Source organism: Mustela nivalis, assembly GCF_964662115.1.
Source record: "Mustela nivalis genome assembly, chromosome: 9".
NCBI classification, from domain to species: domain Eukaryota; kingdom Metazoa; phylum Chordata; class Mammalia; order Carnivora; family Mustelidae; genus Mustela; species Mustela nivalis.
In genome coordinates this window covers 116,944,016-116,968,793 of record NC_139028.1, presented here as the reverse complement: position 1 = coordinate 116,968,793, position 24,778 = coordinate 116,944,016, and the positions used below count along the sequence as shown (strand labels likewise).

Below are 24,778 nucleotides of genomic sequence, written 5' to 3'. Positions count from 1 at the left end.
ATGGAGGGAAAAGTGGGAGACTCTGGAGCTCTGAGAGGATTTCAACACCAGTTCCTGCTTAACCATTGCAGTAAGGCCTGGGAGTGACTCTCCTGAGAGCAGCATCAGCAGGAAGAGGCAGCGAGTGGGAAGGTGGGTCCCTCACCGGCCTGGTAGTCGTACAGGGCGACGGCTGTGACCCCGAGGTCGTTCTCATACTCGTCGTAGGGGTTTTCCTCTAAAAATTAACCGAGACAAGAGCTGAGCGTTAACCAAGCGCCCCCGGCCTAGAGCAGCCAGGCCTTCCTGGAACCCCCGCGGGAACCCCTGCTGAGCCCTGGGGAGGGGGGTCTGGCGCCCTCCCACCCCGGGAGACAGGACCCCGCCGGCACACGCAGGGTGGGGCGGGCCAGGCAACGTGGAGACGGGCACCCCTTCTGCAGAGGAGCAGAAACAGAGGACGTGGTGGGGCGCCCCTGTACCAGTACCTGTTTGATAGTGGCCGGGGGCCTCTGTGGCCTCATAGACGGCGTCCGAGGCGTAGGCCGGGCCCTGCTGGCTGCTGGCCTCCTGGTAGCCGGCCGCTTCCATGCTGTACATAGGCTCAGGCTCAGCCCTGAATGAAGCCGCGTCCTGGGGAGAGGGAAGAGTGGAGGAGACGTGACTCGTGGCCCATGCTGGGTCCCCAACACATGACTCGTCAGACCCGGGGGGATCGCAGCACAGACACAGACGTCGCTAACGTCTGGAGCACGCTCGCGTCCTGGTCATGCGGCCCAGCGCTGTGAGGAGGCCCACATGCCACTTCCTCCTGAACAACCCCCTCCCGCCCACCGCCCCGTCCCAGCCCCTGACCCCCCGGAATCCTGTAGAGACAAAACCGCACAGCCCGTGGGGAACAGCACTGCCCCAAGCTGCCGAGGGAGGCCCCACCAGGCCTGCCATGCCCTGCCTGGCGGCTTCGCGGCATCACAACCCTCCCAGCCCGAGGGGCCGAGTCTGCCTGATCCCCCAGGGGAGGAAGAGTGACGGGCAAGGCGCGGGCAAGCACAGGCGCTCGGGAGGTCCACGCCAGGCTGCTCAGTCCAGCATGACTTCTGACGCGAATGGAAGGAAGTGGCTTTAGGGTCTTTCTGACCAGGGTCCATCCAAAGGTACCCTCAGGGAGGTCAGACAGAGAAGCGACACATAGAAAAGCCCCAGCAAGAACCAGTGGGATCAGGTACTGACTTTTGTTGGCCGATGACCATCTTGGCTTGGGCAGCCCGTGAGGGCCACCAGGGAGGCCACGGAGAGGGGACCCTGCATCCAGGCCAGGCCCTGTGCCCCTCAAGGATCCAGCCACAAAGGAGCGACAGGCCCAGAGGCCGTGGATGCGCGGCGAATGCCCTGGACGGCCAGAGGCTGGTCACGGTACGGGGGCACTGGGCCGGCTGCCCCGCGGACCCAGAGCAGCCCAGAGGCGCAAGGGACCCCATCCTGGGCTGCCAGCGGCCCCCCACTCCGTCTTCTGGCACCTGCTCCTCTGCCCCCAACATCTCATGTGGTTCTGACAGGGCTGCCAGTCACGGGACCCTCCTGCCCTCCGGCTAGGGACAGCAAGCCACGCCGCCTTCTCAGAGGACCAACTCCTCAGTGACCGGCCGGCAATGCAACAGGACGAGGGGAGATTGCTCAAGGCCCCTCTTGCCAGTGGGTTGTGAGCCCCAAGGTCATGCCCAATGCCTATGAGCTCCAAGAAGACACAAGCACCACGCAGAGGGAGCCCAGTGGCCACGTGATTTCCCCCGAGATGCAGGCCTGCTGCCTGGAGGTCTCTGGTCCTGAGCTAGCCGGGAGGCTCACCCCTTCAACTGTCAGCTGAGCTGAGCTGAGGCAGCTTCTGTTCCTCACCACACAACGGCCCTGATGTCCCAGTGAAAGAGGCAAGGGAACCAGAGCGGCAGCCGTGGGAACACTGGAGACAGGACGCGGGGCTCAGCCAGGTGGGCACTGAGGCAGTGGCAGCAACCTCCCGAGAGACCTTTGCCGAGGCAGGGCAGACACCCCGCGACGGAATGAGGAATGGTCAGGCAGGGAGCCCAGTCCACTCAGAGCCCAGGAAAGAAGACAGGACACGAGCCGGCGGCCACCGGTGACGGGAATGAGGATTACGGGCCAAGGACGGTCACCGGGGAACACAATGTTCAAGAAGCACTGGGAGGGCCAGCTGGCGAGGCCCGCTGGGGAAATCGCCTCACGTGCCAGGAGCAGATTTCTAGACTAAGGGACCGGTGTCCGTGTCAGGTGCAGCAGACGGTGAGCGAGACGAAGACTAGAATCGCCCACGAGGCGTCAGAAGAGCCGCCCGGGAGGCAGCAGGCTGGGCCAGGAAGGCCAGCGAGGCAGCCACACCCGCGGGGAGGGGCTGGACGTGCCAGCACAGGCCCTGCGGCACTCACAAGGGCCGTCCCCTCGGGTGGGACACCAAGCGGAGTGGGGGAGGGGACCCCTCTCCATGCACGTCACATCGAACCGGGAAGGGTGTCTCTGGGGCATCAGGCTCATCGGCAGGCCGAGCGAGAACACCAACCTCGTAGACGGGGCTTGGGGGCGGCCTCTCCTGAGCCGGCTGAGGAGTCGGGGAGGCTGGGGGCGTCGGCTTCTGGGCCTGGGCCTGCTCCTGGAATCAAAAGGCAAGGGGCAGTCAGGTGACCAGAGAAAGGTCCCCCCAGGCTCACGCCTCCACGGCTCAGCGTGGTGCTCTGCTCGCGGTGCTCTGAAGCAGAGCACAGGGAGGACTAAGCACAGAGACTTCAGCACAAGGTGAACTGAAGATCACGCATCATCAACACACAGGACCTAAGGGGCCCCCCGGTCCTCCTGCTGTCGCCACGCAAAGCACAGGGTGCAGGCAGGCGGCCACCCGGTCCCCAGCCCAGACCTCGCACAGGTGACCAGAGGAGGACCTCGAGCCTCTGGCTGCCGCTCTAGGACTGAGATTCTGCAGACCTATAAGCACGCGGGACAGATGGGAATCTTTGGGGGTCAGAGCAGGGGCCGGCATCTCAGAGACGCAGGCACCTCAGCCCCCAGATCCTGGGAAGAGGCGACCTCGCAGGCCAACGGGACAGAGGATGCAAGCAGCTGGGGACGGAGGTGGGAGACAATGCCGGGACCCCCAGGTGGGCCCGATGTACCCACAGGGTCCTTCCCACCAAGAGGGACGCAGGCACGTGGGAGACCCATCAGAAGGGGTCCCCACGGACGCAGAGGCCAGGAAGGGGCTACGGGCCAAGAACGCGGGTGTCTCTAGAAGCTGGAAAAGGCCCGGAAATGGGTGTCCTCGCAGCCTCCAGAGCTGAGAGAGGGTCCACGTGTGCTGCTCCGAGGCAGAGTCTGGGATCCTGTGGGATGACAGCCCCAGGAAACCTATGCCGACAGCCTGACGTCACAGCAGAAGAGACAGAAGACCAAGACGGTCGGTGCCAGGAAGGAGCAGAAGCAGGAACGGACCCTCCCTGGCCTCCGCCCTGCCGCCACCTGCCCGGTCAGGTTCCCACGCGGCCTGGAGCCAGCCCCGGCTGGAACATTGGGGGTGGGTGTTCCCGTGGAGGGGGCGTGTCCGGGCGGGCTCTGCGGGCTCTGCAGGCCCCGCCGGACACAGAGCTGCCCTTCACACCTGAGCTGCCATGGGGAGGGTCTGTGACCGCCCCCTCACAGCCGCTGGCCGCAGACAATAACTTGTCACAGCGAGCCAGCACGACCCGAGAGTCCAGTGCATGTGGATTCGTGAAGTCTTGCCCGCCTGCTGATGGGAGTGTCCTATGGCCCGGAGGATTCTGGAGTCCGAGCGGCTCCCCAGGACCAGCAGAAGCGAGGGGCAGCGGCTGCAAGCAGAGGACAGGACGGCAGAAGGGACAGCAAGACAAGGTAAAACAGAGATGCCCGACCGAACCACGGTGACAGCCGTCTGCAAGCCGTCCGCCCGCGCTGGGCCATCCAGATGCTGGCGGGACTCAGCGGTCCCAGCATGCAGGCTTAAGATGAGAAAAGCAGTAATTGCTCGATGAAACCACTACCAACCGCCCTGCAGCGTGTGTATCCATGAGCTGAACAGCCAAGAAAACCTAACCTGCAACCCCCTGGATTCAGAAGTTTCTAGCGACTGGGGGTACAGCTCAGTGGTAGAGCATCTGACTGCAAACCTGTCTAGCAATCCCGGAACAGAAACAAGCAGCAATTACACGATCTTGTTCTTACTCTGCCTGCGACGGAACAACCTCAGATTCTATGTATTCGTCTCTCTGGTGCTCACGGCACATTCATTTCCTCAACCCTCCGTTCCCTCTCGATGGGGGTTCTCTGGGCCGTAACTACTGATTTTGGGGAGGAGGCCTCTACAGAGTGCAACAAAGCTTTCCGGATTATGAAAGAACATCACAGGCTTCATCTGTGACTCCACCTCACAACTACCTGAGAAGAGAGGTGGTGAGCTCCCTGTCTCCGCGCCACAGGAGAGCGCGAGGCCACAGCACAGGGGGCGGCTGGGCTCAGGCTGCCTGGTCGGCCGCTGCTAACGTGGGGACCAGAGCCACCGACATGCAGGCCACGTGGAGAAGACCGAGGAAGAAACGGGCCCAGAAACGCTCCCAATCTCCTCCTGGCTCTGACAGCAGAACAAAGACGCACGCGCACACAGCCGACGCGGGTACAAACAGAAGAGAGTGGAGAGAGAGCAGAGAGGGCTCTGCTCCTCCACAAGGAGTCCCTCTGTATTCTCAGCCTCCTCCCCAGGAGGAAGGGGCTTCCAGAGGGACACGGGTCAGAACAGAGACTGCCAGGCCCACGTGGGGTCCGGGGCTCTGCAGGGGCGGCGGGCACGGGAGCAGCACGGCTGACTGGCTAGGACCTGGCGGTCAAAGGCTCCGCCGGCCTTGTGTGTGGCTGAGGGTACAGTTCCAAAGAGCAGAGCCTCGAAAGAGGGTTCTGAACGTTTTCCATAGAGCAGCTTCTGGACCACGGGCCCAGGAAGGCCCACTCACGTGCAGCCGCCTCCGGGCCTCCTCCTGCTCCTGCCTCTCCTTCGCCAGCCTCTGCGCCCTCTCGGCTTCCGCCTTCCGCCGGTCCTCCTGCTCCTTCTCCTTCGCCAGGTTTTCGAAATTTGCTCTGATGTTGCTGGTTCTGCTGTTCACTACAGAGGGGAGGAGAGACGCACGCCGGCGTCAGAGCGGCCGCGTGATCCCCGACCCCAGCCCCGCGCCAGAGCGGCCTGCCACGCGGGACCTGGCGTCACAGGCAGGTCTGAACTCAGACCTGCGGCCGGCTCAGCCCGCCCGTCCCAGGCCAGCCTCCACGCCCCCGTCTCCCGGACGTTCCTGGGGTCTGCCAGAGGGCGCAAGCCTGGCGTCGGGAGTATTTCCAAATCCCAACGGTGCTGGTTCTTTGGCAGCACACACTCAGGAGGGGACCAAAACGTTTTCCCTGAGGACGGGGCCTGATGACCCCACACAGAGCACTGCAATTCTGTAAAATCTCAAGCCCCGAGCGCATCTCCTTGGCGGGGGAGGGGCTGCAGACCACGTCCTGCCAGGGTCTCGGGCAAAACCATTCGTGTGCTGAGCTTACGGACCCCTCACAGAGCATCGTTTTTCCCTGACGTAACGGACGAGGTATGGGTGTGTGTCTTGTGCACCTCGCAGGCTTTCTCTCTAATATCAATCAACTCAGTCTGTCTCTCATCAATGGGAAAACTCAAGCTTCCAAGAAAAATTCAGAATTGTGGAAACCCTGTATCTACTCCGAGCACGACACCCCCAGGTTCACGTAAAAACTCTGTCTGGTAAGACTGGTCACAACACAAGTGTGCTTGGGACAACACTGCGGGACAGCAGAATGAGAAACACAACGCTTGGAAATTTGGCTTAACTCGATGGTCTAGTGCTCTGCAAACATCCACTGCCCGTTCCGGAACCACGCGCTCTGTCAGGGACACGACCCTCTGGGAGCACCAGGAACACATTGGCTATCCGAGGGCAGGGCCACGAGGGCATACCCACCATGACCCGAGACGCTAGGGTAATGCTCTTCTCTTTCCCAACGGGGTACCTGGGGGGTCCAGAGTTCCAGCCTAGACACCACTTACCACAACAGATGGAAGCAGTTACAGCTCCGAACAAAGGTCCCTGACTAAGAAGATTTACAGACACACAAAGCAATGCCACACTTCTGCACAGGTTTTGCTTCAAAAATGTGGTCATTTTTTCCATAAAAAGTATTATGATGTTGGGGCACCTGGATGGCTCACTGGGTTAAGCCTCTGCCTTCAGCTCAGGTCATGATCCCAGGGTGCTGGGATCGAGCCCCGCATCCGGCTCTCTGCTCAGCGGGGGGCCTGTCCCCCCCACCGCCCTCCCTCCGCCTGCCTCTCTGCCTGCTTGTGGGATCTCTCTCTCTCTGTCAAATAAATAAATAAAACCTATTAAAAAAAAGGTACTATGATGTCAACATGGGACGTTTCATCGTGTTTAAGGGAGTAAGGGAAACCTGAAACTCCTGGGTCTCAATCCCACTACAGCCGAGATTAAGAGACCCAAGACCCACCAACAATCGCCTTCCGTGGAGGCACGGCAGAACCCCATCCCCGCCGTGAGCAGGACCAGGGCACTCTCCAGTGCTCCCAGCCCGCACGGTGCCCACGACGGGAACACTGGGGCACCGGGGCCAGCCACGACTCACCCGCCTCGACGGGGACGGTCTTCTGATACGCCGGGGCCGCCTGGGCAACGTCATCGAACGTGGAAGCGTTCTACGGAGAAAAAAGTGGGAAAATCAGGGGCGCACTCTCCTGCCGCCTCCAGCCCGCCAGGCCTTCTACCTCGCCCCAAGGTGGGGGCCGGCCCTGCAACTCCCGAAAGCACCACCGGGGGAGCCCAGGGGTCTCACCCCCACCTCCCGGAGGACACTATGGCATCGGGGCAGGAAGAGTACCCCATGACACCACACCGGACCGGACGTGGCATCCGACATCTGCCCAAACCCACACGATATGCAAGGCCAGGGGCAAACCCCAACGTCAGCCAAGGACTCCGGGCAATGAGCGCATGTGCGTGCAGTACAAGCGCGTGCCCCTGGGGCTGCGGCGGCGGTGGGGTATCGGGAGAGCTAAGAACTGGTAGCGGGAGGGGCTGTGCACGAGGGAAAGCAGGGCTGTACCAGAAACCTGTCGCTTTGCCCCGTGTTTGCTGAAACTGCTCTAGAAACAGTCAACAAGCACCCCCCAACCCCGCAAAACACATTGGCATCAGTGCCAATAACCCTACTATGGGCTCTTCTCAAGCCTCCCACCCTCTCGGGCCCCGGAGGGAGCCTGTTGGCGGGGACCCCAAGCCTCTGCTCTGCCAGGGACGGAGCCCTGGGCCACGCCAGAGCCTCAGGGGGTCTCATCATCCAGTCCCCAACGCGTGAGGTCCCAGCCTCCCGTTCTGCAGAGGACCCCACTGTGTCACAGCGCAGTGACAGTGATGACCACCACCCAGAGCCGGACTCGGACGCATACGGACAGGCCCCGGCACCCCGGCCATCCCCGGTTTCCCCGGAAACACCTCCTGGAGGAACACTTCGGGAAGGAGGAGGTGGGCGCGGTGTTGGGGAGACAGCACAGCTGGGACAAAAGCCCCCAGGGAGGTGGCAGAGACAACCCCGAGCGGCGCCGGAGAACCGGTTGGACGAGGCTGTCACCCTGGGAGCTGCAGGGAGCGGTGTGAGGGTGCAGACGCCCTCTTCCCTCAAGGCTGCAGGGTAGGGTGAGGGACGGGCATTGGAGACCTTTCTGGAAAAAGGCGAGGCAGATGTGGGCAGTGTTTGTGGGGGCACCTGGAAGGGGCAGAGGGTTTGGTCAGGGCAGCCCAAGCAGCGGCATGTGGAGGAGAGGTGGGCGCTCAGGACACGGCTGCTTCCGACACACGAACGAGGAGGACCGGGGCCCGCAGGAAGAGAGGAGCTGAAGGTCACGGCCACGCGCGGCTGCTCTGCGGGGTGCAGCGCCGGCGGCTCAGGGACGCGGCTGCTCTGCGGGGTGCAGCGCCGGCGGCTCAGGGACGCGGCCCAGCTCCCCTCCCCCGGCACCACCTGCCCTTCCAGCCCAGCGGCATCCAGTCAGGCACCTGCGCACCCAGGGGACACTGCGCCTCGCCCACCTCTCCTCCACGTGCCGCTGCTGGGCTGCCCTGACCAAACCCTCTGCCCCTTCCAGGTGCCCCCACAAACACGGCCCACATCTGCCTCGCCTTTTTCCAGAAAGGTCTCCAATGCCCGTCCCTCACCCTACCCTGCAGCCTTGAGGGAAGAGGGCGTCTGCACCCTCACACCGCTCCCTGCAGCTCCCAGGGTGACAGCCTCGTCCAACCGGTTCTCGGGCACCGCTCGGGGTTGTCTCTGCCACCTCCCTGGGGGCTTTTGTCCCAGCTGTGCTGTCTCCCCAACACCGCGCCCACCTCCTCCTTCCCGACCAGAGCCCTCTCCCTCTGCTGCTACTCCCCGACACGGACACAGCTCCCTGTCCCCTGGCCCAGGACGCGGGACGGCTCTCACCGCTTCCACTATCCCAGGGACCACTACAGACCCAAGTCCCAGGGGCCCCACCTCTCTCGGGGACAACCTCATGCCCCCGCCTGGCTCTGAACCCCTTGGACACGTTTACTGGAACCTGGGTAGTTGCCACACCTTCTTTCCAAGCTGGGCCTGCCACTTGCTGCCGGGTCCCACACAGTCACGTGGTAGGGTCCACCGGGGTGACAACGTCCAAGGGGCCAGCTCTGAGCCTGACAGAGCAGGACTGCAGGAGGGCCAGCCCCGCCATCGGAGACAAGGGGCCAGGCACAGGACGGATCAGGGCAGCCTGCCTTTGTTCAGCAGACCTGAGGGGACATGGCTGCTCCCCGTCCCCAGCGCGCAGCTTCTAAGTCCACCCTGCTGACATAGTCGGGCCGCAACTGAGAAGAGCCACCCGACACATGCTTCAGACTGACCCGCCGAGACTCTGAAGCCAGCAGAAGGGACAAAGTCCCTGAGGAGAGGAACAGGGGTATCCCAGGGCGGCCGCTGTAAGAGGTGGCCCAGCACTTCAGCTCTGGCTCTAGACGAACACTGGGCCACGGGCCTTCCATAGCAACACAGACGCTCCAGATCTGGAGGCCCCAACGTGGCAGCCAGGACTCACGCGTGGCCAATGGGCTCTTCTACCATGGCCCGTGAGACCAAGGAACCCGGTTCCCAAAGTGGTTTCCTACTAAGCTGAATTCAGAGAGCGACACGCTCTTGGGCTGTCAGTCTCATTAGCCTACAGTCTCATGTCCAGGTTCCGACGGTGGTCCAGCCACACACCGACTACCAAATGAGCACGGACAGTATCTGCCTCAAAGCGCGGCTGTGCGCGGCCCCGGACAGGACACCCCCCACAAGTGAGGTGAGGCCTGGCACATGGGCAGCAGCACTCAAGGGTCTGTCCTTCCAGGCATGGGAGCCCCCATGTTTGGAGACCGGAGACCATCCCCAGAGCTACACCCAGCAGGACCTCCCTCAATTCCCGAACTATCCGCAGAAAAGACAGCCCTGGGTCGGGAACACTCACCTTATCCATGCGGTCCTTCTGCACCCCGTATTTTCCGCCGAATCCTTTGGAGTAGTCTGAAAAGAGGCGCAACACCAGGCTTACTTGCAGGTCGAGGAGCAGCACAGTGACACCACCAGAGCCATGCAGACCCAGCAACAGCCCAGGAAAATGCACCCAGCGCAGAAAGAATGAGAGCCACCACACGATGCGTCTACTTGCAAGGTGAGTCTGGAGTCTACCATGGTGTTCGGAAGGCAGGCAGGTGGCAGGCAGAGAAGAGGCGCGTGCATGCTTTCCCGCATTCTCCCGAGGGACGGAAAGGGTGCCAGGGGCGGGCGGGCAGTGAGGGCGAGGAGGCCACAGCGTGGGCCAGGGGGAGGGGGCACCGCTGCAAGAGCACAGTCTTCCTCCCAGCAACGGCTGACCGGCCGCGGCCCTTCCTGTGTCCTGCTCTGTACGTGCTACAAGGAGCTCAACTGTGGGCTTCTCTCGCTTTTCCAAAAGCAAAAATAACTCCATGGGAGAATTCTACGGGCCAAAGACTCATATCTCGGCGACATAGGTCTACGGGGCAGTCACGGCATCACGTAGCACTGCCATGGAGACCTGAGGCTGTCCCCACGCCGTCTCCAGGAGGGACCCAAGTGCGTGCTCCCACCCCGCCGGGACCCTGGCACCAGACACCTGAGCTCTGCCCCCAGATCTCAGGCCATCACTCCTCTCCCAGCCACACTCCCTGTTCTAACAACTTGGTTAAAGACTGAACGGTCACGGGCTTCCTGGGTGGCTCAGAGGGTTAAGCCTCTGCCTTCGGTTCAGGTCATGATATCAGGGTCCTGGGATCGAGTCCCGCATCGGGCTCTCTGCTCAGCGGGGAGCCTGCTTCCCACCCCCACCCCGCCTACTTGTGATCTATCAAAGAAATAAATAAAATCTTTAAAAAAAAAAAAAAGACTGGGGCGCCTGGGTGGCTCAGTGGGTTAAGCCACTGCCTTCGGCTCAGGTCATGATCTCGGGGTCCTGGGATCGAGTCCCGCATGGGGCTCTCTGCTCAGCAGGGAGCCTGCTTCCCTTCCTCTCTCTCTGCCTGCCTCTCTGCCTGCTTGTGATCTCTCTCTGTCAAATAAATAAATAAAATCTTAAAAAAAAAAAAAAATACTGAACGGTCACTAAAGAAGAAAACGCGCTGGCCAGAATCCTAATACCTACATCTAGAAATTTCATTTCTTTCCCGTTTTGAGGACATACCAGTGACTCTGTGCGAGGAAGTTACACGTAGATGGTGTCACCAAAAAACAAAAACAAAAAGACAACATCCCCACCCCAGCCAAGGACACCACCACAAGGGAAACACAGAGACCACACAGAACACGAAGGCTCGGGGCCAGGCGAAACCGAACAGCTCCTTGGGTGACTCCCAGAGGCCACGGTCAGCGGCAGGGGCTCCTGGGAGACCAAAGACGGCCCACCCCACCCATCGTCATGTTACAGGGTTAGGAGGACGTTACCCTAAGAATGACTCCTCTTACCAGATGCAAGTTCTAAAGGGCAGGGACAGAAAGGGCTGCAAGTCGGAATCGCCGCAGCCCCAAACCGGGCTAAAAGGGCCACGTGCCCCTGCCAGCGGCTAACTCGGAAGGCTGAGCCCCTGAAGTCCGTGCTAGAGGCAGCTGCACTGGGGGCGGGGGGCGGGGGGGGCTGGTGAGCAACTATGCCTTGCTGGGACTCGTGCTTGGCCAGTCTCTCCTTGTAATCAAACCCCACAGCACAGGAGTCCTGCCTCTCGGACTGAACACCAAATCTGCCTCCGAAACCAGCCTTATAATCTGAAAATCCACAAGCAACAGTGGGGAAAACCGAGAGAGGAAACACAGTCTGGTTAGGATCGAGTCAGCAAGTGCACGCGTCACACACGTCATCTAGAGAACGCAGAGCTTGTGCTCGCCTCGGCAGCACAGGTACTAAAGGCAGAGCTCCACGGAGCCCGGAGCCAGAGTCAGCTCCCAGGCTCATACACAGGCCCGAGTCGGTGCCGAGGCTACAGGACACACTGAAACTCGTGGCACCTCAGCCCGGGTCTGAAGAGAGGTTAGGAGCTGCAAATGAAAGAATTCTGGAAAAGCACTCCATGCTCTGAGGTCTCCTTCTGGGGTCCTACCTGCGCTACGGACCCGAGAGTGTATCTCTGTGCGTGTAAGGCAGAGACACACTGTGCACAGGTACCACAGGGCCCTGCAGGTCAGCCCCCCGCTCCCGCGTGCTGGCTTCAAGGGGGGGTGCCAGGCCGGCACACGTGGCAGGGCCGCACCCCAGCCTGCAGCCTGGGTCCCAGGGACGGTGCTCGTCCTGACGTGAACACGCTGCTGGGCGCAGGGGGCACCCGCGGCACACCTGGTCAGCGGGAACGCACACGCGGGCAGGAAACAGCGTTCCCAGGATGCTCCAGGAGCACAGGCGGGCACGGCGCCCCCTTATCATAGGCGCTCCCGGGGGAGGAGGGCTCACCACTACACTAGCTGGGGAGTTTTTCAAAAATGGGGCAGGCATGGGGCGCCTGGGTGGCTCAGTGGTTTGGGCTGCTGCCTTTGGCTCGGGTCATGATCTCAGAGTCCTGGGATCGAGCCCCGCATTGGGCTCTCTGCTCCGCAGGAAGCCTGCTTCCCTCTCTCTCTCTCTCTGCCTGCCTCTCTGCCTACTTGTGATCTCTGTCTTTCAAATAAATAAATAAAAAAAATTAAAAAAAAAAAAAAATGGGGCAGGCAGAGGCCAACCCCAAACGGTGGAGAGAAAAGGACACACAACAGAAATGCAGCAAGAACACGGCACACGGGAGGACCTGTGGACGGAAACAAACGAACTTCTGGAATGTTCTCAAGTAGGAGCCAGCATAACAAATGTTACCTTTTTGGGATTCGTGCAGCTGCAATTTCTCCTGGTGATCCCAGCCAAGAGCACATTTGTCTTGTCTGTCTGTCTGTACACCGAATTTTCCTCCAAACCCTTTCACATAGTCTACACACACAGAAAAGAGCACGGTCTGGTGTCAGCAGGGAGCACGGGCAGCAAGTTCCTGGTACAGGCAGACACACACAACCGGCTACACGCGCGCTCGCTCCTCTGCAGGAAGAGGGCCTCCTGGAGAGCATCCGGAAAGCAGCCTGACCTGTACTCTCGGCACCGTGAGCACAGAGGACCCCGCACACGAAGCTCCAAGACACATGGCCCAAAGCAGCCCCAGCGAGCCGCCACGCCTCCCCGTTTACAACCCAGACATGCGACACGCAGCCATTATCACAGGCAGCGGCTGGGGTGCCAGGGCTGAAGACGTGTCAGGATACGGTTTCCTCACTTAACAGCTGTGCTGGGACCTGCTCTCTCCAGACGCAGCACTCAGTTGCGAAGACGCATCTAACTTCAGGGGTTCCCTCCCCGTGACGCTGTCCCCCTCTGTTCTGGCCACCCTCATCAGGCCACCAGCTGCCGGCGAGAGAAGAGAAACCGGGACGCACCTTTCTGCGACTCGTGCTTCTCCGTCTTGCCCTGGTACTCGAAGCCCACGGCACTCTTGTCCACCTTGTCCCTGTCGATGCCATACTTGCCGCCGAAGCCCTTGGAGTAATCTGCACACGAGGAAGGTACTGTTTACACACCAGCAACACAATCAGCGAGCCGACCTGAGCAAATACTCCTCCCACCCAGTTTAAAACAACACAAGGACAAGTCAAAAGTCTTTCAGGCGCACTGTTGTAAGGTCCCTGACACGGGAGACGCAGGATGGCATTACTTGTGTACGTAAGAGAAAGGTGAACAGTAGCAAGGACAACAGATCCTAACAACGGTCGAATCTCTCCTCCGTTCCGAAGGAGATCACGAAATGAGCATGTCAGATGTCGGCGAGGAAGCGGAGAAGGGGGAACCCTCTTGTGCTGCTGGCGGGAATGCGAGCTGGCGGTCACTCTGGAAACGGTACGGAGGCTCCTCGAGAAGTTAAAAATAGAGCTGCCCTATGACCCAGCCATCGCACTACTGGGTACTTAGTGCAAAGATAAGATGTAGTGAGAAGAAGGGGCACGTGCAGCCCAACGTTCACAGCAGCAATGTCCACAACCGCTGAACTGTGGAAAGAGCCCAGAGGCCCATCGACTGCTGAACGTGGTCCATATACACAATGGAATACTACGCAGCCATCAAAAGGAATGCGATCTTGCCCTCTGCAACGACGTGCGAGGAACTAGAGGGTATCGTGCTCAGCGAAGTTAGATCAGAGAAAGACTATCATGTGATCTCACTCCTGTGGAATTTAAGAAACGAAACAAAGCAGCACAGGGAAGGGAGGACAAATAAAGACAAGATCACGGAGGGAGACGAATCATAACAGACTCTTAACTCGGAGACAAACCAAGGGCTGCTGGGGGGGAGGCAGGTGCGCGGCTGGGGCGACTGCTGAGGGGCACTGGGGTGGGCAGGAGATGGAATGAGCACTGGCGTGACAGGTTATCGATAAATCCCTGAGCTCTGCCCCCGAAACCAGCAAAACACTGTGTGTCAACTGACTCAATTTAAGTTTTAAAAAAACAAAACAAAAACCAAGCTTAAAAGAATTTAAGTATGCCAGCCAGATAAAACCAAGCGAAGCAGCGAGCACCCAGGGCCTCTGCGGGAGGGGCTGCACCGTAAATGCCTCACAGGGAGACCCCTCGCCAGGCAGGATCCCCCAAAACGGAGGGAAAACCAGCTGGCAGACGAGGCCAATCTGCAGTTGCCTGCAGAACTTTGAAGTCAACGGCCTCTGACCTGGCAGTTCCATTTCTCAAAACTTACTGTTAAATGATCACTACGGATGAGACAAATGGACAAAAACATTCACTGTGGTTGATTTTTGGCTTCAAAAATCACAAATGAGCTCAATTCCACGTTCCAAGGAGGCATGGCTGCATGCTTGTAGCTTCTCCACGCGACGGAGATAGAACGGTCGACACAGACAAACCCCTACACTGACCCGAGCCGGACAAGAGCGTCCCCACGCGTGCAGCGAACAAGGCCGAGCAAGGGTCGCACGAGCTGCCGGCACGGGGGAGGAAATTCCCCGGGGTGGACGGACACCGTGCGTGAGGGACGGGGTGGGGGGAGGGAGGCAGGCCCCGCGCTGGCCCGACCTTTCTGCGACTCGTGCTTCTCCGTCTTGCCCTGGTAGTCGAAGCCCACGGCACTCTTGTCCACGCGGTCGGCCTGCACGCCGTACTTGCCACCAAAGCCGCTCGAGTAGTCTGTGGAGACATGGCAGCGGTCAGTTGAGGAGCCCAGTAACAGCCTCAACTGTCACTTTGGCTCTTCGACCAAGCAAGACAAACACGTGTCGGAGTCAGGACTCGGCAAGAGATCAAGCGCACAGCTTAAAACACGCCCCACCCAGGATCACCCACGAGTAACCCCGACTCCGTCTCCAGTGCTGCCCCGGCACCCGCCAATGGCACACGGAAGCTGCAGTCCCACCTGGGAAAGAAGCCGTCGGAGCACGAGAGCCGCACAGCTCACACCTTCTGGAAGGGGCTGTGGAGGCCCGGGCCAGACCGAACGGACAGCGCGCCCGCTCCCGGGGCCGCCCGGTGACATGCAAGACACAGGTATAAGCCCGCACATGCGCGAAGACCGTATCAAGCACTTGGAGAAAGTGACGTGCTTCCGCTTTCAGAAAGAGGCTTTAGGAGGCGGCATGACTCGAAGGTCATAGGCGCCGTGTGAGGACCACACAGGGAGTAAAGCATCAGTGATCAGAGGGCTCCGGTTCCCACTGTTGGGGGCAGTGAGCTCGTCACCAGCCACGCCCAAGACAGACTCTCCCGGGACAACGGCACTCAGAAGGCAGAAGGCAGCCTCTGTCGCAGCCTGGGAGGCCCCATGATGACATTGGACACTCAGGGAGCACGGCCCTCCCCAAGAAACCTCCTCCAGTGACCGTGCCCTCCCCCGCTCCCTCCTGCCCGGCCGTCCACAGCGCGGCTTACCTCTCTGCGAGGCATGTTTCTCGGTCTTGCCCTGGTATTCGAAGCCGACAGCGGACTGCAGGTACCAAAGAAAGAGAAACACATTTTTAAATGCCTCCAAATCAATTCATCTGAACCCAACAATACATACGACATTTTTAAAAACATGAACCATGTTATTTTTTGGCCTCTGATTACTTAACCCAGGTGCAGATCTAACCAAAGCCCAAAGCTCTGGTGTCTGACATGTGTCGGGCCACGAAACGTGCACCGGGTCGCGTGGGCAAGTACCGCTTGTGGATTTCTGCCCGATGCCAGCCTCGAGCGACTCCCACGACTGCCCGTGGCCTTGCTTTCCACGGGAACTCTTCCAAGAGCAACAGAGACATCAGGCGTGAGAATGGGGGCGGAGGGGTCTGCACCTACAGCCCCGGGACAGGCAGGTACCATCACCCCATTTTACGGTTAACACAGACCCACGGCTCACGGAGCAAAGCCTGAATGCAGACTGAGGTGTGAGCCCACAGCCCAGGCTCTCCGACGCTACGACAGAGAGCACAGGTGCTCCCGGGGCTCAGTCAGAGAATCGGGGACGGGCCGAGGCCCTGGACAACAGCTGGACACCAGCCTTAGTTCTGGGTATGGGCGAGGGGGTTGGGGGCGGGGCTCTCCCGTGTCCCAGGGACGTCCGTGCAGTGTGGGTGGCTAGACAGGGTCCCAGCGACACCTTCTCAGGGAAACGTGAGGCTGTTCCTGGTCCATCTGATGACAAAATAGCAACACAGAGGACTGTCCCCACAAGAGCAACAACGATCCCTAAAGCGTTCCTGTCCTCCCGTGCTCAGCCCAGCGAGCCAACCATCTCCGAGCCCCGGGGGGGATGGGGGGGGCGCTGGGGGTTCTTCCAGGAATCCTGCTCTCAGGACGCCCACCTGGCAGTACGGAGTCGGAGCCACCTCGTGCTACAGTGACAGGCCCAGCGGATGCCACGGTCTGGAGAGAGTGGCCCGATCGCTGCGTGCTGGCTCCCACGCCCCCCACTCACCTGGTCAACTCTGTCCACCTGGACACCAAACTTGCCTCCAAAGCCGCGGACGGAGTCCACCTGGGAGCAGTGCTTGGAGAGTTTCGACTGGTACTCGTGGCCGACGGCCGACTGCAACAGGGTGCGGAGGGAGGCGGTAAGCTGCCGGCTCTACCAGTCCCCCACAGCCCGGACTGGGCTCCTCCCCAAAACACACACAGCACAAACACCGGCGGGGGGGGCGGGGGGGCAGAGCTGCCTGAGACCCTGCCAGGTGGGACCTCGGGATGCAGTGCGGACAAGGCAAGGACCCTGCTGTCAATTCCGCCCCAAACCCAGCCTGCGACCTCCGGCCTGCCCACGGAGACTGGTAGCGACAGTCACTTGCTCCACTAAAGCGTGACATGAGACCAGGAACCAAAAATACCCTAAGGGTCAGGGCTGCAGACAGCATGCTTCTGTTAGGACACACGTCCAGCCACTAGTACCGAGCGAGCGCCCCGCCCAGGCAAGGAGCAGCTGCCACTGCGTCCCTTCGTGGCCCTCGGGAAAGGAGGTGGACTCGGCCACCCTCTGCCTGCTGTGCCGTTTGCTACAGACCCTGTCAGTTGGGCTTCTGGGCCACACCGACCACCCAGCTCGCTGTAAACAAAGCTTCTGGAACACGGCCACATCTGCTCACTTATATCCTGAGACCACTTCTGAGACTCAGCCACCAAGTTCTGAAAACTGCCTGAGACCCCACAGCCTGCAAAGCTGAACACGTTTACTACTGAGCCCCGAGCACCGCCAGCCCCGCCCCCAGAATGGACAGGACCATGGACAGCGGGGCCCCCGGACACAGCACAGGGACAGCACATCTGAGCCCTCCTTCTAGCTCCGACCGTCACACCACCTGGGAACCACACCACAATCACCCGCCGCTCGTCTGTGGGGCTTCACAGGATGCCCTGGTTCAGGTGTCAGCCCCACCGCGGACCCTCCATGGGCAACTCAGGAGTCCATTCTCGCCATATCCCAGGGGAAGGAGCAGCGTCCTCCTGGAAGCTCCGGGGCTGCGCGACCACCGCCCGCAGCCCGTCTGCTCAACATCGGTACTGACCGACAAGCTCCGGGACACGCCGCAGCCTCCAGGGCCCCTGGCCAGAAAGAGGCCAGAAAGCGCTGACAGAGCAGCCCGGAGGGGCAGCCTTCCGAAGGGGTCCCCCAGCATGAATCGCACCAGAAAGAAGTGAAAGAGGTTTTAAGACTTTCCTAACAACGTGGCCGGGGTGACAGCCTGGCAACTTTCCTCAACCTCTCTATCCACACAGATGAACCTGGCTGACAACGTCCTGTTCATGACTAGAGCTCAGCACTGGGCAGGGCGCCGCCTGGACGCACACTCCAGGCCCCGGGGTGTGGCCATGGCCAGCTCGACCCCGAGCGAAGGGCAGGGGCCCGAGAGCCGAGCAGACGGGGCTGGCGGCTGCCCCACCGGTCCAGGCCACATGCCTCTGGCCAATCCGTGCCTGTCCGAGGTGGGTCTTACTCCCGAAAGTCTCTACTGCATCGTCCTCAACTGTTGACAGAGACCTTACGACTTAGGGCTTTTTCCAACTTCTGGAGAGAACAAGTTGCAAGTAGGAGTGACTGGGCTGGGGAATCTTCGTTCTTTCTGACAACAGGTCCAACTGTGCCCCCGGAGCCACAAGCGAGCCTCGTCGAAGTGCGCAGTGAGGCACGGGCGGAGGAACCCGAGCCCCATCAACATCCCCCACCGGCTCCTCTTTAAGGGGCCCCACACACTGCCCTGGCACGAAGGGGCTTCCCTGAGCCACCTAGGGATGGTTAGCACGTCGGCCACGGACATACAACCCAGGCACTCAGAAGATATCCCTGGACACCTTCACGGTGGCCACCAGCCAGGCACAAGGTGAGGACAGGCACCAGCCCCGAAGAGCCTCCGGGGAATGGAGGGTAACAGGGAGAAGGTACAGGAAAGGGTGCTGCGGGCTGGCCGGAGTGGGGAGGGGAACACTCCTTAGGGAAGCTTCTCAACTAGAAAGGCCTGAGGCCAAGGTGCTGAGCGGGCAGGAGGCGCAGTCCCTCAGCAGCACGGAAGCCGGAAGTGAACGCCAGGTTCTTCCCGCCATCAAGCTTCCTAGACACCTTGTTTTCCCCAGAGTCATTTTACCAACCCAGACCCGGGGCCCAAACTAATCGTTCATTTCTCTCCGACTGCCCACACCCCATGCGCACAGGCTTCGTTCGGGGTGAGAAAGGCTTCTACCGACTTGATTCTTTCACTGGCCTAAGCACATGGCAGTCCTGTGTGTCTGCGAAAAGCTCCCAGGCTTCTCTTTAGAATCTGAAGATTAGAGGCGCCTGGGGGGGCTCAGGCGTGACGCATCTGCCCAGAGTCCTGGGATCAAGCCCATCAGGCTCCCTGCTTCTCCCTCCCCCCCTCCCCCTGCTTGTGCTTCCTCTCTCGCAGTCTCTTTGTCAAATAAATACATAAAATCTTGAAAAAAAAAATCCAGGGGCGCCTGGGGGGCTCAGTGGGTTAAAGCCTCTGCCTTCGGCTCAGGTCATGATCCCAGGGTCCTGGGATCGAGCCCCACATTGGGCTCCCTGCTCTGCGGGGAGCCTGCTTCCTCCTCTCTCTCTCTGCCTGCCTCTCTGCCTATCTGTGATCTCGGTCTGTCAGATAAATAAATAAAATCTTTTAAAAAAAAATTTAAATTAAAAAAAAAAAAAAAATCCATAGATCCTTCTGCTGCTCACTTTCCCTGTCCAGACATCTCCAGGAATGAGTATCACACCAGGAAACGTCCGTGTCTTCCCTGCAGCTCACACTTGGTCCAACTCCAGCTTAGGTGCAGTTCGGACCTGGTTTGGGGTGCCCATAGGCGCCCCCCGCCCACCCACTCTGTGGTAACACGGTGCAGCGTGGTACACTGTGACCCAGCGGCGGCGTTTCATGTCCGCTCAGACACTGAATCCGATCCGTGCGTGCGGCGGCGGGCGGGAGGCAGGTCTGGAATTACAGACCAGAACCAGGACACGCTCCTGCCCACGGCCTCCCCTCTACACAGGATGCAGGCAGACACTTGCAAGTCAGAGCAATCTCACATTGTGGAGCCTAGGAAACTCGCGTCTACAGGGACGTCTGGAGAACATGAAGAACCGTCTCGGGGAGAAGCCTGCGACACACCAGCCCCTGCTCCGTCCTCTCCTGCGACACCAGCCGCCCAGAGCTCCCTGCTCCCTCTCGGGACACGGAAGATGCAAACTGCTGACAAAGACTGATCCGTTCAGTCAACAAGGCTGACAGCATGTCCCCAGGTTCCTGAACTCAACCGGTGACAGCTCAGGGGAAGCTCGGCCACTGTTCTCAGAGGGAGCGATCTTGCCTGGCCTCGTGGGCAGGGGCTCCGTGTTTCATAGAGCGCCAGACTCCCGTGTGCGGTTCATCACGCAAGGGGGACGTCAGCACACCTATGGGGTTCATCGCTCGCCTGCGGCGTGAAACCGGGGCGCCCCCAGATTTGGTGCCGGTCGGCAGGTTGGTCCGGGTTAGGCAGCAAGCTGAAGGGCGTGGGCGTGTAGCAGTCACGCCAACGCCGGCGGTCAAGAGGCTTCTGGGCTCTGTCTGAGTCCCAGGGCAGGCCGCCCTACGTGTCCCCACACCCCAGCAATCGTGAGACCCTCCAGCAGCTTCTGAAGAGCGGGAGTCAGGTCAGCCAACAGAGAATGACTTCTGGCAAATCCCAGCTCCGAGACACCGACTGCAAACGTTTAACCCAAGGAAGTCGGAGCCCCTTCTCGGCCGGCCACGTGCGAGCCGAGAACAGATACGCAGCGGCCGCACCTCACCTTGTCCATCCTGTCCTGCTCCACGCCGAACTTCCCGCCGTAGCCGTGAGAGGCTTTCGGTCCTGTTTCAAGCTCCTTCTCCTTGAGGGTCTGGTGTTCTTGAAAAACGTTCTCTCTCAGCTTGTGTATGCTTGGAGGGAAGAGAGAAAATGAGAGCGAACCACGGAACAGAAGTGCGCCCTCGCCCTCGAGGAGGACACACAAGGACAGAGACGTCACCTCGTACCCCTGTGATCTCGTGACTCTGCCCCCCAAGTCCCCGACTTCATCACACTTTCCTGACTCCTCTGCCAGCCGGCCCACCTGCTCCGGCAGCTTAAGCTTAAGGGGGAAAAGAAACCAAAGTGCGCACCCACAAGGCATCCCAACCCCCCCGAGTAGCTACCCCGAGACGTGGACCTTCTCTCAAACAGAGAAAAGGTTCTGCTTCCTCAGGTAACAGCACCAGGAGAAGCAGTTGTGTGAGCGCCACCCAAGCAGAAGGAGAAACAAAGTCAGCATCCCTGACCCCAGGCACACTGAGGACACCGGTCCAAGACAGTGAGGCAAGACATTTCGACAGTGTCCCTTTACTTGAAATACTCTAGCTTTGGAAATATTCAAAAGTGAAATGAAAGACGTTCAGATTTATCATCCAAAGTCACTTTTTTTACCGGAAAATACTGGGGATCGTGAAACAGATCCCAAGCTGTGGTCAAAGCCTGGCAGGTCAGGGAGTACCTGCAGCTGTCCCCATCAGACCACAAAGCGGCACAAGCCCACCCCCCACCCCCCGCAGGAGCAGGAGGAAGAACACTGCTCCTCACCCCCGGAAGGACCCCAGGCCCCCGAAGCGTCCGGAGGCTGCTCCACCAGAGAACGCCGGCAACGGCCGACACGTCTCCGAGCCACGGGAACGGACAGGAGGAGAGGAATGGGTGACCTAACCCGCCGGGGAGGCGGCCTGAAGCACGACGGCGCTGGCCCCTCTCCCCGCAGGCCCGGGGCCCTCCCTCGACGTCCTCCTGGGACTTCTGCGGAGGGGGCGGGCCCAGCAAGTCAGGGAGGAACGGACACTCGTGTCTAAACCGCCCACATCACAGGCCAAGCCTCTTCTATGGATGATTTACCGACTCTCTCGGCCAAGAGGGGCCTCATCTTCCTGAGAGACAGCGGGGCCGAGCAGGACCAATGTGCAAACGGTCCCAGGGGTCACTCGGTCAGGGACAGTCCTTCACGAACAGGGAGCGAGAGGGACGTTCTGAAGCCAGTCCGGCCTACTCAAAAGCCTGAGCACAACTTAAAGTCCGTTTTAGCTACACTCCCTGATAAGGAAACACCACCGAGAGAGGGGACAGGTCAAGACAGGGCCGAGTCGGGACCAAGGCCACGTTCTCCTACAACGGCGATCACTCAGTTCCTCTATTTTGGGCTTTATGCGAGAACACGGTGCTTAGAATCCAGGACCCAAAAGCCCATGATAAAATAGTAAGACTGTAACAGTCACGGCAGGGGCGGGCGGTGTTTCAGGTCTAAGGCTTTCAAGGACACTGTGCATGTCAGAGACGGGCCACTGGCAGAGGGGACGCAGGGGACCATGTCCCGCAAGGAGAGTGGACAGCAGAATTGCAAATGAAGGACTCGTCCGCAGCAGGAGCTTGAAGTCGCTGTATCTGTGAGCTCACACACACACACACACACACACACACACGCGCAGAAGTACATCGCCGTGTCCCACCCTCATCTCCCGCAGTGAACCAAGCAAGGGAGGGACTGCGTGAGGGACAGAGGCCAGGCCCCCGGCCCACCTGCTGTCGCTTTTCAGGGGACCGTTTTCACACCAACAGGCTCTTACTTGATGTGTTCCTGGTGCCCAGACCCCTTCACGGTTTTGGCCCCCCATCTCTGCTCTTTCTCGCTCACGTCGTTCTGAAAAGAAGAAGACACGATCAGCGGACTCCCCGCGACCCTGGGGACCCGCGGAGGGAAGCCGCTTTCGGGAGCAGCACAGCAGCGACAGGACGGAGGCTCGTACCACAAAGTCGGGGTCGGTCTCCCAGTCATCAGAGCCCCCGTCGTCCTGGGTGATGGACACGGCGTGGCCTGCCGAAGCCTTCCACATCTGGAAGAGCAGTGCGCAGAGTCATGGGGGCTGAGCGGGCGGCCCCCCCGCACCCCAACTGCAACCCAGGTCGGGGGTCGCCAGCCCCGCACGGACCCCGACACGAGAAAGGAATGAAAGAGAACGCTGCGTTTCTAGCCCTGTTCTCAGAGGGCATCCAGAACGCTGTCAGAATGTGCCGCCTCAGTTCAAGTGAGAACATCTTCGGGAAAATAAAAACATCACGCGTGCACTTACTTCGTGAAGACCCCGTCCCTCCCGCAAAAAAACAAAGGGAAACAGACTACCCGTTTTGCTTTCTAGTCTCAGTGGACATGCAAGTGCTTCCTTAGCTCGGACTCTGGCAAGTGAATAAGTGTTCCACGTGATTTACGAGGGTCCCTCACCATCCACCTGGGGACGCAGCCAGGACACCAACTGCCAACCTTTCCTGCCCCGGGCAGCCCAAGGACGGCAGGTGGCCGTTCCGCCCCAGCGATGGTTCCACCTGGCACAGAGGATGACGGCTTCACGGCGGGGCAGCAGTGGCTTTTCCTAACCACAAAGGTAAACTCTAACCTTTCAACTCTTAATGGTGTCAGGAGAAAACCAGGAGAACAGCGGGTCCGTCTTCCCCAGAAGCACTCAAACAATTCCCCCGAGCCAGGAAGCACCTGGGAGATGATTTTAACTCGATCAACCGAAAGCTTCTGTGGCTTGAACTCAGACAGGACCGAAGTCCCTCAGGAGCCTGAGAACCTCCCATCCGGATCCGCCCCTGACCCCAGCTCTGCTGGGCCTCAAGTCCAAACTCAAGGTGGTAGTGAGTGCTGTCATACGCCAGCACTCTCAAGTTCCCAGATGCGACTCCGGTCGCTGTGACCTGAGCCGGGAAGTTTGCTCCTGGGTAAGGCGGGACCAACACAGTCCCTTCAAGGCCACCGCGAACCCTGCTCTCTGTCCAGCTGTCCCAGGCACGGCCAGCACTTCCCAGATGTGATCTGCTTTTGACACGAGTTTAGCGAAAAAATAGACTAAATGCTCAGCCCTGGGAGGAGCAACCCGATGTGCCCCGTCCCCTGCGCCCACGTACAAACGCAAGGACAGCCGCCTGAAAATTCGTTTGCCCACAGTCTGCCTCTCCCAGTCAAATGTGCCCCGTATGTCACCACAGTAGAAAGGGGCCTCAACTGTGGGACGTCAGCTGCCCAGGGGTCCAGCCACTGAGGACACAGTCACGCAGAAGGACAGGGTCTCTGGGGAGGGCCAGTGCGGCCACCTTTCCCCCTCGGGCAAAGGTGAAAGGGGTCTTTGCTGCTGCTGTCCTTGACGCAGGCGGAGAACACAGCAGAGCCAACCTTCACGGGTCCTTCTGGAAGGCGGCCTCCTGCGGGCAGGGTGAGCACTGGCCCCTGCTTCCTGACGCCCTGCCTGGCAGCTCCTCCCACCCTCCACAGCACAGATCCAAGAGGCCAGATGGCTCCTCCCAGAACAGAGAGGCTTCCAGAGACTTCTGGAATCCCCTTCTCTTTCACCCGCAGGCAACACTGGAAACTGGGCTGACTCACTTTACTTATTTCTAAGTAATCTCCACACCCAACGTGGGGGTCCCAACTCATGACCCCAAGACCCCAAGTTCAAGAGTCGCATGCTATTCTGACGGAACCGGCCAGGCACCCCTTGACTTGACTTTTTAAGCAACATTTCCTCCAGAAAATGATGGTCCCCACCTCTGCAGACCCAAAGGGAGACCACCCACTCCCCCTCCTTGCCTGGGGATCCACCCCGACAGTCCGAGGCGAGACAAGGGGAGGCGCTCACGGGGCACAAACCTTTCTTTCCAGCTGGCGACCAAAGGCTGCTCAGGGGTCCCTGTGGAAAGCCAGTGCTCCTGCGAGGAACTTCCAGCATTTGGGAGTGACTCTGTCTGTGAAAACATGAAGGGCAGAGAGCTCAGAAGCGGCCAGTCTGGGCAGAGCCGGAGCACAGGTCCTTTCGGGAAACTCTGACATCGAGGCTTCGTGAGGAAGCCCGAGAGGAGGACGCTCGCAGCTGACGCACGTAAAGCTCGACTTTCAGACACACTGAGAAAATACAGAAAACAGCAAAGCTTCACAAGACTCACAGCCGCACGGAGCTGCTTCCCCGAGCGAACGGAGACCACCGCGGCCACCGCGCACAGACGGATCCTGTCCACCACGATCCGGACACGTCTCCGTTTTTCGCTCCTTCTAAATTATGACTGCTCAAAATCCTAAAAT

General features: G+C 60.0%; 1 protein-coding gene across 16 annotated transcripts in view; it reads right to left on the bottom strand.

Moving 5' to 3' along the window:
- The window catches only part of CTTN (cortactin), a gene marked incomplete at its 5' end in the record, with an annotated part of 30,644 nt that overhangs the window by 2,210 nt on the left and 3,656 nt on the right, over window positions 1-24,778 (bottom strand). Inside the window, 17 exons of one of the 16 annotated variants that reach the window (XM_082749173.1) lie at window positions 146-217; window positions 468-612; window positions 2,552-2,641; window positions 5,004-5,152; window positions 6,697-6,766; window positions 9,590-9,645; window positions 11,287-11,397; window positions 12,473-12,583; window positions 13,081-13,191; window positions 14,728-14,838; window positions 15,577-15,631; window positions 16,601-16,711; window positions 20,438-20,567; window positions 22,272-22,345; window positions 22,452-22,538; window positions 23,097-23,191; window positions 24,290-24,444. In XM_082749173.1, the coding sequence (XP_082605299.1) occupies window positions 146-217; window positions 468-612; window positions 2,552-2,641; window positions 5,004-5,152; window positions 6,697-6,766; window positions 9,590-9,645; window positions 11,287-11,397; window positions 12,473-12,583; window positions 13,081-13,191; window positions 14,728-14,838; window positions 15,577-15,631; window positions 16,601-16,711; window positions 20,438-20,567; window positions 22,272-22,345; window positions 22,452-22,538 (1,483 nt within the window). Of the gene's footprint in view, window positions 1-145; window positions 218-467; window positions 613-2,551; window positions 2,642-5,003; window positions 5,153-6,696; window positions 6,767-9,589; window positions 9,646-11,286; window positions 11,398-12,472; window positions 12,584-13,080; window positions 13,192-14,727; window positions 14,839-15,576; window positions 15,632-16,600; window positions 16,712-20,437; window positions 20,568-22,271; window positions 22,346-22,451; window positions 22,539-23,096; window positions 23,192-24,289; window positions 24,445-24,778 lie in introns of those variants that run through there. The other 15 variants (XM_082749181.1, XM_082749185.1, XM_082749183.1 and 12 more) reach the window with 15 other exon arrangements.